Here is a 16,268-nt window from a genome sequence, read left to right on the forward strand (position 1 = left end):
GCTTTGACCAAAAAGGTGAAATGGAGTAACATTATAAAAAAATCTATGTAATACATCAGCTGATTACCGACTGACTGTTGTGCTTACAATACCAACACAAATTATTTTAGATTAGAAAACACAGAAATAAAATATTAACAAAAAATCCTTTGTGAAGCAAAAACACTTGTGGTATAAGATCAGGAAATTGGGGTTTATGGTTGATATATACTTGGGAATAGATTCGATTCCTAAGTCAGGTGATCATGGAAAAATTCAAGACACTTATGTATGTAACTATAATTAACATGGTAATTCTAAAATTAAAACAAATGTTTAGAAGAATACTTACATCTAAAAATTCAACAGCCAGTTCCTCTTGCTCTTCTTTACTCAACTGATCTATTTCATCTTGGTACATGTGCACAATAGTGGCATCACCATTAGCATAAGTTTCTACATGCATGAATTGTGCATATTTATACTTATCAGGTATAATTTTCCCAACACAAGGAGGTCTAGGTAAAGAAATATGCTTTGATCCAAAATCAACTTTGGCAAAACAAGGGACAGTAGAATACGCTGAATTAGTCAAAGGTGTTATGAAAGATTTACTTTCATTTGATTTTGATTCACTTTTATCTCTTCTGCACTGAACACCAATATTGTATCTCTTTATTTTACTCCTTTTATAGCATTTTGCACAATCATATTTCTTACCACTGGATGACACTGAAGTAGACTTGTGTCTACTGGCTGTATTGTTTCTGATTTTTTCATCATCTTTCTCTGGCAAATTGTCCACTTTATCCACAACACTTTCTGATTCTAAAGGACTGTCTAAATCATTTCTTGGTGGAGGTTGCACTTCTGATGTTTTGCCTTTATTAAGTAAATCTGTCACTTTGGTCCCATTGACTGGATATTTTACAGATTCTACAGCATTAAGAATTTTCTCTTCTATTTTACCATCATGTTCTTTAGAAAGGAAGTCCAATGCCTTTTTTGGAGAACTACTTGTTTCACCCTTGACACCCACTAGACTAGCAAAATTGAGAGAGTTATCTAATTCTCCTTTCTTTGGTAATGATGATCGTTCATTACTCTTTGGCGACTCAGTTTTCTTGGATGATGTAGGCGGCTTTCTTAAAGTAGTCGTCTTAATGTATGATTCACCTTTTGAAGGTGACAAGGTTTGGTCTTCCTCCTTCTCTTCCTTACATTCCACTTCCTCCTCTACTTTTAACACCTTACCTTGAGGTCCTGTGTATATGGTGGTGTCACCTTCCTCAGCAAACTTTGAGAGCTCATCTAAGACTTCACTCTTGAAATCCAACTTTGGCACAGCACTAACTTCAGGTTCTTCCTTCTTCACAGTTTCTCTTTCTAACCCATATAAAGATTTTGAGTCAAGAGGCTCAACTTTCACAGACACTTCTGGTTTGTGATCCGGAGACAAGTCACTACCATCATCGAATCCACTTTCTGCAGTATCATGACCCTCTCCACTTGCAGACCTCTCCCTCATTTCAAGAGACTCTTCTTCACTGAATCTTCTTAATTTCTCTGCAGTTGGAGGAATTGTTACAGGTCTTGGTGTTACAGGTACAATGACTTCTGTGAGTGAGGATACAGAAGATATTGAAGATATGGAGGTTCTCGACTCTGAAGGTCTTTTCTGCCTTACTATAGGATCTGGTTTCCATTTAGGGACTGGGAGATCCATAGGACTTCTCGGACGTGAACGACTTGGGCTCTTGACTTTAGGAGATCTTGGGCACATAACTGATGAAGACGGAGAAACAAGTTTAGATCGTGAGGGATGTGTAGGAGACATAATGCCTTGTCGAGGGCTCTGGTGCGGAGGAGACATTATGTCTGCTTTTATTGAGTTTGTTGGTGAAAGAATATCAGGAATAGGCACCCTGGGTGATAAAATATCTACTTTGTGAGTATAAGTTGGAGAAACACATAGGGGGTCTACTAATCTTAAAGGCTGGTTCAAAGGTACGGAAGGAGTTGACGGTGGACTTCGAGATCTTTGGGCAGGTAACGGTGAGGGAGAAGGCGAGCGAGATGATGATGGTGACCCAAACTGTGGTGATGGAGATTTGGGACATTCTATAGGACAATCAGGTAGAGGTGATGGAGTGTCTCTCTCAAGATTTTCATCCTGTACATTTAGAACATCCTCACACTCCAAAGTATTACCAACAGGCTCAGCGTAGTTTTCATGAGATTCCCTTGGGGACATTCCAGGCATGACTCTCTTAAGATTAGGAGGGGTATAAGTAAAAGAATTTTTGTGAAATTTACTTCCAGGAGACATAGGTAAAGGTGGGGTTCCTGGGGATACAGGTGGTAGAGGAGGAGTCTCAGGAGATACAGGCAATGGTGGAGGAGTACCTGGAGATGCTGGTGGGGGTGATGGAGGAAGAGGTGGTGGGGGTGGAGGATCACTAGCCCCAGGAATCTGGCCCTTATATCTGAAAGATTCCGATAAGGAATTTGGTGGACTACAGGAATTCTTTTCTAACATGGAGTGGCCAGCATCTGAAGGAGGCAGAGGAGGAATCTCTGGAGATATTGGTGGTGGAGGTGGTATCTCAGGAGATACTGGTGGAGGTGGTGGTGTTCCAGGGGATCCTGGAGACTGAGGAGAGTTGGAAGTGTTGTGTTGTGATGGAGTCGATGGCATAAATGAGGTATCATTAGATCTTGAATGTATTGGACTTGAGGAACCAGAACATCTTCTTGGTGGTAATGAACTTTCTGATAAATTTGCATACGAAAACGGATATGATGGAAAGGCTCGTGGTGACCTACTTGGAGTTCCTGGAGACAAGCAAGGAGACACCGAGCCAGGAGACATTGGAGGAATACAACCAGGTCGTGATGATGGTGGTGTTTTGGGTGGTCTTGAAAGTAGGTTGAATGAGGAGGTAGGTGGAACAGGAGGAGGACTCTGAGGGGAGCCTGTTGGAGATACATTTCCCAATCTGTGAGGTAATATCGGTACTCTCTGCTCTGAATAATTCTGTTGTAAACTTCTATCTCTAATGTTATTCATAGGAATAGGTGAAGTTGGACATCTAGGGGGAGTCACAGACAACGATCGAGAAGAACCATCATCAGAAGACGTTTGACGCTTCCTTGAAGATATTCTTGAGTCTGAGTTAACTGGTGGAGTATAACTCCTACGTTCCTGGAAAAAAATAATAACTATTAATACTTTTTTAAATCTATACATACATACATACATACATACATACATATATATATATATATATATATATATATATATATATATATATATATATATATATATATATATATATATATATATATATATAATCTCAACATGCTTCTTTTGTTCTTACTTTCCTTAATATATTTTCATATATTTTGATTTATGTTCACTATTCTCAAAATTTTAAAACAAATTGTATTTTTCCTAGATATACAAACCTGAGTTATTTATCAGGGTTTACTCCTAAATTGTTAGGCTACAACCAGAAAGAAAGAGTTCTGGGGATGCTGGTAACACTGTCATTAGCTGCAGGCAAGCGATGGAGCCTCATCATGGCTGTTCAATTTTAAAATGATCAAGACTTGAGGGGTTGAATGAAGTGGGACAATAAAATAACTGACTCAGGTTTGTACAGCTAGGAAACATACAAATTGTTTAAAAATTTTATTTTGTTCCTATGCAAGTACAAAACCTAGTAATTTATAAGAGGAGTTTCTCAGATGGAAGGAAGTCTCTAGAGTGCAATGGGCACCTGACTGGCCCTAACCCCACTATATGCTAATGATATTCGAGACCAGGCCGTATGAGAGGCCAGGTCTAGATATCTGCTTCAAGGTAAAAACTTGACAAGGCATAAACTGTATTCGGTTAGAAAAAGGGAGTTGTATTGCAATCAAACCTAATTTACACCTAAATGTAACAAAGAAATTACCTAAACAAGGGTCCCTTTCAAGCAAGTACTCCTGTGTAAGGTATAAGGTATATCAAGGTAGAGGCAAGAAGAAAAGGGATTCATTCATTCCATTCACACATTCATTTATGCCACGAATATCCTATGACGTGAAAATGAAAGTTGGCCTGTAAAGGCAAATCCTAAACTATCTGATGAGCAACCACTATTGGACCCAAAGAGAGTTATGTAATCAAAGACAGTGAGCCGTAAAGGTTGTCGGTCTTTTCCAGGCCTCGGCACTAAGAACTTGTGCTACTGAGTGGTTCTCATGGAATGCTAGCGTTACAGATTCACCCAACACGTTAAGTTAATCATTCCACCCACAATCGGGTCACAGCTGGAATAAAACTTCTAAAATATAGTGTAGTATTGTGCCTTATGATGGAGATGGCAAGACTTAAAATGACCTCAATCCAGTCTCTGAAGATCAGAATGCAATAGATTATCTGAATTATGGAAAATCTTATGTAAAATGCATAAAGACCTAACTGAACAATGGTGCCACAGATTAATATGACAAATTTGGAGGAAATTTGTATTTTTCCTTACAATACAAACTTGAGTCCTTTACATAGGAATAGATATTAACAAAGCGGGAGTACTCGGAACTAAGACTTTTGCAACGAGGTGTGAACAAATAACCATTAGTCAGGAAGTCAGCCCTATGCTCACTCACTGAGCACTCACATTAATTGTGGCCAAGATTTTCTACGGGATAGGTGATGGCAGGAAATTACGAGTAAAGGACTCAGGGTCTGTGTAGTTAGGAAAAATACAAATTACCTCCAAATTTATCATTTGTTTCGACACAAATACAAAACCCTCGTCCTTTACATACGAGACTCATCCTTAGGTGGGAAGAGTTCCTTTTTCCAACTGACTGGATACTTATCCTGGGCTACCAAAAACTAGAACAGTTATAAGTGGTGCAGTTAGGGTTCTTTACACCTCATGCACCAGTGGTTTAGCAATAACAGTGGGTCCATGGCTTGTGCAATAAGGGATGCGGAGCAGAAAATCTGTGTAGTGTAGTAACAATGAGGCATACTGTATAGGTGTCTATGGGTTTGCCTAGTTGCAACACACTTCCCTTCGTAAGGAGTGTGGGGAATGACACTTATACGGTATAATACAATAAAAAGCTACAGGCTATGTGGGGTTTACCTGCAAGAGAATCGATTCTAGTTGACAGGGTTTCCGATGTTGTGCCCCAACAGAAGGTAAGATGAAACGAAAAAGAAAGAGCCAGTCCATCTTCACACTCATCCCAGTCTAACACATATCTTCCATCCTTGATCTAATGTTAATGGTTCTGTGAAAAGAGCTGAGGCAGCTTTTACCACCTGCTGTGTTGCCACTACAGGTCCTAGGGAAAAGGTATCTAGGGACCTGTGGGTTTATTCCCACAGGTAATGTGTAATAAATGGGGTCTGCCATCTCCATATGCCCACCTGGAGTACCTGCACCACAGAGATTCTTACGGAATGCTATGGCTGTGCTCAACTCTTTTGACATCATGAGCTATAACCTGAGCTCTACCTAGAGATGGTGTTAGTTAGGAAAAAGGGTACAGAAAATAACTTCCCTCAGATAAGAGATCATATTTAATCACACCTTGACTCGCCTTGTGCTTAGGAAGAGGTGCTGCAAGTGCGGTTGCGCTGTTTGCATAGATGTGAAGAAAACCTGGAAGCAGGAGCTGGTGGATTCTGAGTTTTAGCTTCAAACTCAGGGAAGAAGGTGAACAAGGCCGGTCTCCGGCGCTTGGTATGAGCGACACTAAAGGAGAGACCGTGAAGCTCACTAACTCATTTGTTGGAGGGTAAAGTGAGCAAGAAACCGTTTTGAGGGTAAGGTTCCTGTCTAAGGCAAGCCTCAACATCTCCTATGGGACCCTCTTGAGGGACCACAAGATGTTAGTAATGTCTCATGACGGTGATCTCACCTCTATCAGAGGACAGGACTACAGGTACTAAAAACTCAGCATGAGCATACAGAGAGTTCTGTCAAGGACGAAGTATCAACTTCTCTCAGCCTATCATCATTATTACAAGCTAGGCTATAACCATAGTTGGAAAAGAAAGATGCTATAAGCCCAAGGGCTCCAACAAAGAAAAATAACCCAGTGAGGAAAGGAATCCAAGAAATAAACAAACTATTAGAGAAGAATAAACAATCAAAATAAAATATCTTAAGAACAGTAACATTATATTTGATTTTCAATATATAAACTATATAAATGAAAAAAAAAAAATAAGAGGAAGAAAAATAAGATAGACCAGTGTGGCCGAGTGTACCCTCCAGCAAGAGAACTCTAATCTAAGACAGTGGAAGGCCATGGTACAGAGTCCATGGTACTACCCAAGACAAGACAAATATGGTTTGATTTTGGAGTGTCCTCCTAGAAGAGCTGCTTACCCAAGCAAAAGTCTCTCTTCTACCCTTACCAAGAGGAAAGTAGCCACTGAACAACAATTATAGTGCAGTAGTTAACATCTTGAACGAAGAATTGTCTGGTAATCTGTGTTGTCAGGTGTATGAGGAAAGAAGAGAATGTGGTAAAAATAGGCCAGACTATTCAGTGTATATGTAGGCAAAGACAAAATGAGCCCTAACCAAAGAGAGGGAGCTAATGTAGTAGTCTGGCTAGTCAAAGGATCCAGTAGTATCTCAACGGGTGCCTGGTGCCCTGGCCAAGCTACTACCTACCTGGTTAAAGGCTGAGCAATAGCCTTTCACTGCTGATACTGAGTAGTACTTTTCTCTACGAAGGTAAAGTAAAAAAATTTGCCTATCAAGGGAATAAAAGCTCTGAGGGGAGAAACACCCCTCCTTTAACACCAGCCACAGAAGATGGCCCAAAGTTGAAGATTTCCACCATCTCTCGTGCAACTTTCCGCAAACAACCTTTCTTTGAGAGGAGATGCTGGATAACCTTTGTGTATGAAGACAAAGATTCCACAGAGCTGTGGAATATCTAACTAGGGGGGTTGACACATTCTCTCATTCTCTATAAGAAGACGTAGAAAGTTTGGGTTTAACATAGATGTCAAGGCCGCCCCAAAGGGTGTTGGAAGGTGTCCTTACTTCCGGGTCTGGCACTGGTGAGCTGAATATTGGAAGCTTCTTGTTTAGAGCTGTTGGAAACAGATCTACAGTCGAGGAATCCCACAAAGTCAAGATCCTGTTTGCCGTCTGAGGATTCAAAGATTATTCATTACCCAAAGATCTGTTTATTTCCTTGCTCAGCTTGTCTGCCAGAGTGCTCCTCTTTGCCTGGAATAAAGCAGGCTGTCAGAAAGATTGAGTTGAGCACTGCCAACTCATGAATATATTCTGCAATCTGGCAGAGCTACAGAGAAGCCACACCACCTTGTTTGTTTGTATGTCACTCTGATGGTGTTGTTTCTCATCAGTGCCACCAAGTGTCCGGTCAAAAGATGGCAAAATTGTTAGAGCAAGAGGAGAGTTGCTTGATGCTCTAACACGTTAATATGGTATCGATGCTCCTCTTCGGTCCATTGGGTAAACACTAGGTGTTATAGGAGGTGGGCTCCCCATTCTTCCCTTGCCACGCACATAAACTCCAGAAGTTCTTGTGCAAACCACAGATGGAATGAGCTCCTTAAAAGCTTTGTCTCGCCCGGCCACCATCCCAGGTCAAGTCTGGAATTCTCTCCTATCGAAACTATAGATGGAGGAGAATGGCTGTCTTATGACCAGTGTATATCCAGCTCCCACTGACAAGACCACAGGTGAAGACGATCGTTTGGAACGAGACATTCCAGGGAGGCCAAATGATCCAGCAACTTCTGCCAAGGCTGTGCTGCCAGATAAGGCTGCTGAATGAAAGGGATAACCACATCTTGAAAGTGTATCAGGCTATCCCGAGATGGGAAGACTTTCATACAACCTGTTGACGTCCATACCTGGGTAAATCAATAATTGCTTGGACACTAAAAATAATCATTTTTAGTTCACCACAATCCCCCAATTGTAACAGATCAAAAGAAGCCTGTCTCGATAGAGATGAAGGTTGTCCTACGAGTCTGCCAAGATCAACCAATCGTCCAAGTCACGCAGAAGACAAGTACCACTGGTCTGTTCCTATGTTGAATTAGAGTAAAAGCTCTAGTGAAAACTTGCAGAGCCATTGAGAGAGCAAGGCAATGAATATTTTACTGGTACACTGCTTGTTATGACAAGCTGTGATACTTCCTGGCAAAAGGCTGGATTGGGATCTGGATGTATGCAACATCATGTCAATCCGTCATCATGAAGACTAATAGCCAGGTCGCTTGCCTGACTGTGCTTGGGGTTTTTCCCCTGAAAAAGGCTTGCAGAACACTCCTTCAGGGTCGAGAGGTCTATGATCAGTCTCAGAATTCCAGACATCTTCTCTATAAGAGAATCAACTCAAGAAGCCGAGGGAGCCGTCCCTTTCAGTACATTCAGCAACAGTTCTTGAACTGTGCTGTCCCTTGATGCTCTAGGCTCCATACCTGCTAAATCCAAAAATTTTTAAATGAAAGCGCTAGTGGAAGTGCTCTCATAGGATTGTGTTCTAGCAGGCACGAGAGAGAGTGCACAGTTGTCCGTGAGTGGGTGAAAAGATGTGCTATCGATTGCAAACCGAGCAGTAAAAAGTTGTGGCTTGCCATTGTGCACTTGTTATGGCACTCTCTTAAGAGCATGCTGACACCTTGTAGAATGTCTAGCACTGTTCAAATGAGAGCACAAACTGGAGAGATGGAACTGCTGTAAAAGTCAGTGATTACTAACCAATCAGTGATCACAAGCAGAAGTGGCAACATTCAAATGGTTGTAATGTCATTCCAAAAAATTATCATGATCACAAACAGCTGAAGAGAGAGTAAGTAGCATGAAAATATCACTGTCTCTTCCTTCATCCTTGTTGAAGGATTGGGCCCCAATGTCTCTCCCGTTGGGAGATAAATGGTAGGAGTAACTTAGGTGACTTATCAACAAGTTTTCCCGGATTAATCGTCCTATGAGAAAATTAGGGGCAACAGCTCATTTCTCTTACAAAGTCAGCCAACTCACTGCATGACTGAGGCTGAGGGAAGTAAGAGGATCATGCCAAGCAAACAGGGGTCTTTTGGTTCCCTTCGGAGGGTGATTCTGATCTTGTGGCAATCTCTACTACTTCACTTCTTGCCCCTCTCTGTCCCGGAAGGCTTATGTGCCATATTTAGCGTCCTACCTGGTGTTGTAGCGGGTCTGATTCTATCTTGTCTGTAACACTAATAAGGAGGAGCCACCAGAGATGAGAACCTCTGACGTGAGACTGATGGAGGAATTGAGGGAGGATGTGAAGAAAGAGGGGGACCCAGGAGACTCGCCATATTTGTCATCAAGAAGAGCATATTTTTTGTAACTTCTTGAAGATCTCTAATGATGGAGCTTTCCTCCATCCAAAAGAGGGTCAAAAGTCCTTTGCCAACTCATCATTAACCTTCGACGAAGGATCTTTAGTTTCTTGAATATCTTCTTGTGGAACTCAAGGTATGAACAGACGCTCGTACAGTAGTTTCCCTCTGCTTCGAAAGCATCAAATAAAGGCTACATGTTGTGAAGTTGCACCCTGACATGCTAATAGGGAAAAATTAGTGAGAGCATCCCTTTCTCTTCTGGCTGCCAGTATGCACAAAGTGTGCGGACTCACTACGTGCCTGAGACCAATGGAAGTAAGAGAATCATGCCAGACAAGTAGGAGTCTTTTGGTTCTCTTTGGAAGGTGATTCCGATCTTTTGGCAATCTCTCCTATTTCACTTCTTGCCCCTCTCTGTCCCAGGAAGGCATATATGGTAGATTTATTGTCCTACCCGGTGTTGCAGCAGGTTTGCTTCTATCTTGTTTGTAATGGGAATAAGGAGCCACCGGGGAGGAGAAACTCTGACCTGAGACTGATGGAGGAATTGAGGGAAGATGTGATGAAAGAGTGGGAACCAGGAGACTCATCAACTCTTTGTCATCAAGAAGAGCATATTTTTGTAACTTCCTAAGTTCTCTAATGTTGGAGCTGTACTCCACCCAAGGGATAATCACAACTCACCTTTGCCATCTCGTTAATTTTCGACAAAGGATGTTTAGTTCCTTCAATATCTTCCTGTGGAACTCAAAGTATGAATAAACACTCATACAGAAGTTTCCCTGTTTTGAAATCATCAAACAAAGGCTACATGCTGTGAAGTTGCACCCTGGCATATTTCTTCATCAGCTCTCCTGTCAATCTGGGAAGGCAAGTGCTAATTTGCAATAATACAATGAGTGTGTGTAATCTAGCACATACATACAGTAGGTAAGGATATATCTCTTCCTTTGGGAAAAGCAACATGGAAGGTGTGGGGCAGGGTAGAGATACAAATATGTATCATGCTCATCTCCCCTTAGAGAACATCAAGAAAGTGAGGGGCTGCTCCCAATACCTCTTCTATAATCAGGTCTGAATCCTGAGTCATGATCTCTCTGGTAAGTTCGAGAATCACTTCTGGTCTGCGAGAAGATCTGTTATTTGGCACTGACTCTTAGAAGATCCTTAATCTTTCTGAAGTGTGAGCCCTCCAAGAAAGGGGAAAAGGGTTAGATGAAAATCTCCTACCCTCTGAGATGTCAGGAAACTTGGGATCTGAACAGAATATATTCAGTTCTGGATGAGACCTATTGGGAACTCTTCAAATCCAAGAGAAGAGGAGGGCATGAGGTCAACACAAATTCAATCGGGAACAATCGATAATTGTCACTGACAGATATTACTCGGAGTGACCTTGAACACATTGAGCGAGGGTCAACCAGATGAGTAACCATGCGACAAAAGCCACGCCTGGTAGTTAGGATGGTCTACTGGATACACCTGCAAGAAATAATTATGAGTGCAGGCTGGACAGCGTGCGCACTAAGGGATCCATGCTCTAGTTCTCGCAGGTGTAAGTTCTCTTCTTAGAGAAGATTCCAAATTATATTTCACCCAGGAAACTAGTGCTGTAGGGCCGCGTATTGGATCCTGTGGGTAGCGTCTAAGCGACATGCAGCATGGCAAGGCACGTCTTGTTGATGTGTGAAGCTTTGAGATGTGTCTGTACGGCACATGAAGGAGAGGTGTGTCTGGGTAGGGAGTGAGGTGTTGAGGAATGTGTGCAGTAAACGACCTGTTCCAAACCCCCTAACAGGCTGAGTGCTTGCTAGACCCAAGTGCACTACCACAACAGGCTCAGGAGAGGGGTTGTCTAGTGAAGACCAGAGAGTTAATTTAAGTGTGCACTCAGGTGTCCACACAGCCATCCCTCAATTATGCCAAAGGAAGCCTCCCATAAGAAGGGCGTGTGGGAGGAATGCTAATGCTAAGCATGTCTCTTCCTTCAGAGGGGAGAGCATTTTTTTGTAATCATTTTGTAATAATGGTAGGTATGCAATTAATTCCTACAGTTATGCCTTATGTCTTCTTCATCAGAAAGCTCAAAACTACACATGCTAAAAGTATTTTTTTCCAGCTGTGACCAAACACAGAAAAGATCTTCATAATCTGGCAGTTGAATTGATGGAACTTAAGAAGTTGAAACTTTCTGCAAATACTTTTATGCTGAAAAGGTTTATTTAAGTCTTTTCATAGTTTATACAGTATATGACAGCTCTATTTTAACATTGTTACTGATCTGAACATGAATTGCATTTTTTAGTCATTACTTCTTATAAATACTTAATTTTCTCATTTCCTTTCTAACCCAGTCTTCTACCTCATAATTCTAGAGTGATAAGGGCTCTGTTAGCCTTTGATAATTAGACTACAGTTAAATGACGGTTGCACAATAGAATATTCCAAAGTAGTTAAGAGCGAGGCTCTAATAGGGGATCTCTACTTAACTGAGCTGTGCACCATCAGAATCCTAACTGACTGATGCACTATAAACTCTGGAAAAAAAACTTGAGATACACTACAGTTCAAAACTGGACAAGTGTTAAAATTTCTTTTGAACTTATAACCACTAGACTAAGTTCTGGCTTATAAAAACTAAACTAAAGAGGCCATGATCATATTATGATGTTCATTATCATATAAACTGGGAAACTAATTAAAGGCTTGGTCTCATTAAAAGTAAAGGTCTATTTAGGGGCTGGCAAGGTATTTCCAACTTCATCCACTCTGATTAACTAGCCTTATCTCTCTGTTTGATTAAGTTGCCTAGATCCTACCAGCCAGTAACTCTTCAGCAGTCAGAATTATTCTAAAAATAAGTTACATACAATTTAACTATTAATAAAATGCTATAAAATTTAATTATAATGATGCACAAATTGTAATGCACACCTGGACAATGCAGAGGACATGGAAAAGGAAACTAACAATCAGATTCAGTGTCGTTGGAACAACTGGAGGAAGGTGCCTGGTGTTATATGTGACGGTCAAGTCCCCAAATGATTGAAGGGCAGAGTGGAGTAACCACAATGGACAGGGTTAGATATGAACATCATATGGGTACTGCAAGGGGGTACTGCAAGGGTCAACAAAAGTGCAAGGCAAGGTTAAGATGATATTATTATTATTATTATTATTAGCCAAGCTACAACCCTAGTTGGAAAAGCAAGATGCTATAAGCCTAAGGGCTCCAACAGGGAAAAATAGCCCAGTGAGGAAAGGAAATAAGGAAATAAATGATGAGAATAAATTAACAATATATCATTCTAAAAAACAGTAACAGCGCCAAAACAGATATGTCCTATACAAACTATTAACAACGTCAAAAACAGATATGTCATATAAACTATAGAAAGACTCAAGTCAGCCTGGTCAACATAAAAACATTTGCTCCAACTCTGAACTTTTGAAGTTCTACTGATTCAACTACCCGATTAGGAAGATCATTCCATAACTTGGTAACAGCTGGAATAAAACTTCTAGAATACTGTGTAGTATTGAGCCTCATGATGGAAAAGACCTGGCTATTAGAATTAACTGCCTGCCTAGTATTACGAACAGGATGGAATTGTCCAAGAAGATCTGAATGTAAAGGATGGTCAGAGTTATGAAAAATCTTATGCAACATGCATAATGAACTAATTGAACGACGGTGCCAAAGATTAATATATAGATCAGGAATAAGAAATTTAATAGACCGTAAGTTTCTGTCCAACAAATCAAGATGAGAATCAGCAGCTGAACACCAGACAGGAGAACAATACTCAAAACAAGGTAAAATGAAAGAATTAAAACACTTCTTCAAAATAGATTGATCATCGAAAATCTTGTATGACTTTCTCAATAAGCCATTTTTTTGTGTAATTGAAGAAGACACAGACCTAATGTGTTTCTCAAAAGTAAATTTGCTGTCGAGAATCACACCTAAAATTTTAAAAGTCATACAAATTTAAAGAAACATCAATACTGAGAACCAGATGTTGAGGAGCCACGGTCCTTGACCTGCTTACAATCATACTTTGAGTTTTGTTAGGATTCAACTTCATACCCCATAATTTGTACCATGCACTAATTTTAGCTAAATCTCTATTTAGGGATTCACCAACCCCAGATCTACATTCAGGGGATGGAATTGATGCAAAGAGAGTAGCATCATCTGCATATGCAACAAGCTTGTTTTCCAGGCCAAACCACATGTCATGTGTATATAGTATGAAAAGTATTGGGCCAAGAACACTACCCTGTGGAACACCGGATATCACATTCCTATACTCACTATGGTGCCCATCAACAACTCCTCTTTGAGATCTATTACTTAAAAAATCAATAATAATGCTAAGAAACGAACCACCCACTCCCAACTGTTTAAGTTTGGAAAGAAGGGCCTCATGATTAACACGGTCAAAGGCAGCACTAAAATCAAGGCCAATCATACGAACTTCCTGACCACAATCAAGGGATTTCTGTACAGCATTGGAGATTGTAAGAAGGGCATCACATACTCCAAGGCCTTTACGAAAACCAAATTGCAAACTAGGGAGTAGATGATTACCTTCAGCAAACCTATTAAGACGTTTTGCCAGAAGACGTTCAAAAACTTTAGATAATATGGGAGTTATGGAAATTGGGCGGTAATCAGTGGGACTTGAGCTACCACAAACACATTTACATAGAGGAGTAACCAATTCTCCAACAAGTGCTAAAAGCTCCTCTTCTTGCTAACTTGCACAAAATAACAGATAACTTTGGAGCTAAGAAATCTGCTGTCTTTATAAAAAACAAAGGAAAAATACCATTTGGGTCTACACCTCCATAAGCATCAAGGTCCATCAACAGAGCTTTAATCTCACGAGATTGAAAAGCTAAACTAGTTAGTTTAACCTCAGGAAAACAGGAATGATTATTATTATTATTATTACTATTATTATTATTATCATCATCATTACTATTATTATTATTATCATCATTATGGCTCGTCTTTCAGCATCGCCGAAAGTAATATCGCTTACAAATAGCGTTGGTTTGTATTAGTGACGGAACAAGTAAAATTGTAGGATCCCTGCTGTAAAATACACATTTACTGTATATGAAAAAAAAAAAAAAAAAAAAAAAAAAAAAATTACAATACACTATCCATCACTTGGCTCATAGTAGAATGATATGCTAAACCAAAAAACACTTCTACTACAGCTTACGAATTAAAAATTTGAGATAATCATCACTCACCTCTGGAGTTCCACTACCACTGCTGCCATTTTCTGCCCTCCAACTAATCCGAGAGTCAGAACTGCGGTCTTTGTCCTGAAAACAAATATCATAACAAATTATGTGATCACATGTAACTGAAAAGCTAAATACAACAGTATAATATTACTAACAGTTCACTAACATTTTGTGTCTACATCTAAGCTACGTATACAACTTCAAGACTGCATGCATGTGGAATGTATAAACCCAATTCATATAGAGGGCATGGCCCACAACATAAGATGACCACTCGAGATACCAACCATGAAAAACCAACAGCTTTTGTGATCCAAAATTAACAAATTTAATATAAAAATCAAATCATACTACAACTCCTAAGTCTTTCACCATACTGTACCAAAATGTCATCAAGGATTTAACAACAAATTCAAATTAAGAATCTAAGATTATCTAATTTACAATGTCAAGTATGGAAAATTAAAGTTCAATGCCCTTTCAAAAGTAACCAAAAATTTGTTTTTCATATGCATGTACTCATTCTTGTTCAAGTAATGAAACTTTATCAATTAGACAAAAACAAGTGCAGCAGAATTAAAGACTTTCAAATTCTATTTCAGAACCAGTGCTAAACACTTTTATTACATTTCATCAATTCCATGCCCACCTATCCAAAAGCCCAATTATTTCATAAATATTTTCAATACACTTGAAACAAAAATCAAAAGCTACATAATTTACAGTACAGCTGACTTTTTTTTGTACCAGCCACTGATAGCAAAAATAACAACAAGCTACCATTAATCAGGTACCAACATACAATTGATTTATTAAAGCTTTTAAGGTTGGATTGTTGATTTTAAAATTCTAGAGCAACAAGGACTGGTTTAACCATTCATACATAGAGATGTATGTTCATGATATAGAACTTGGATAAATAAGAACTTGATTTATTATAGATCTTCACAAGATTGGCAAACCTCATATTCTGGCACATGCATGTTCTCTTCATCCTGGCAATTTGCTGTAACCTTTGCTAACTGTCTCCTATATGAAATATTCTATTTTTCAATGTTTACTTATTCATCACAGCCTCATAATCATACGATGCTTTGTATACCAGGAAATAGCCCTCCAGTTATGCTTGGCGTCAATGACCTTAGATGTCAAGATGCTAGAAAATCTCAAATCAATTGATGCCTATGTAAACATTTACCAGGAAAACCCTCATACCACTTGAACTTTTCTCATCCAACACTCAGCTTGTTTTCATTCCAATGAGCTACTTTGTACTCACATCTCGGCATCAACATCATTGTATGCAATCATTTACACAAAGTATTATATCCTCCTGTCTATTTTACTGTGATGTCTTAAACATATGTGGATATTTCTGGGAGTTAACTACTGTTGAACTCCCCTATAGTTTTTATATTATTATATGTTGCTTAGTTATGATTGTAATCTGTAATTCAGAATAAGGTGTGTTTCTTGGTCTTAACTATCAGCCAATTTCTTTAGCCATTCAGTGTTTTCTCTAGTTTTCATGAATTAAGTTTATAAATAATCTCCTGGAGCTCAATTAACCCAATTTTATGCCCAGGAGGAATAATTCTACTATTTGGTCTCACCAGGAATAAAACTTCTAGATTACTGTGAGGAATTG

The 16,268-nt window shown here is 39.6% G+C and overlaps 1 protein-coding gene across 1 annotated transcript in view; it reads right to left on the reverse strand.

Annotated features, from left to right (window-relative positions):
• Window positions 1-16,268, reverse strand: part of LOC137655696 (lysine-specific demethylase 9-like) — a 145,043-nt gene that overhangs the window by 39,435 nt on the left and 89,340 nt on the right. Inside the window, exons 4-5 of the mRNA XM_068389674.1 lie at window positions 14,624-14,698; window positions 332-3,184 (exon numbers count right to left, since the gene is read on the reverse strand). Coding sequence (XP_068245775.1) covers window positions 332-3,184; window positions 14,624-14,698 — 2,928 coding nt within the window. The remainder of the gene's footprint in view (window positions 1-331; window positions 3,185-14,623; window positions 14,699-16,268) is intronic.

The sequence above is a fragment of the Palaemon carinicauda genome, chromosome 1 (genome assembly GCF_036898095.1).
Source record: "Palaemon carinicauda isolate YSFRI2023 chromosome 1, ASM3689809v2, whole genome shotgun sequence".
NCBI classification, from domain to species: domain Eukaryota; kingdom Metazoa; phylum Arthropoda; class Malacostraca; order Decapoda; family Palaemonidae; genus Palaemon; species Palaemon carinicauda.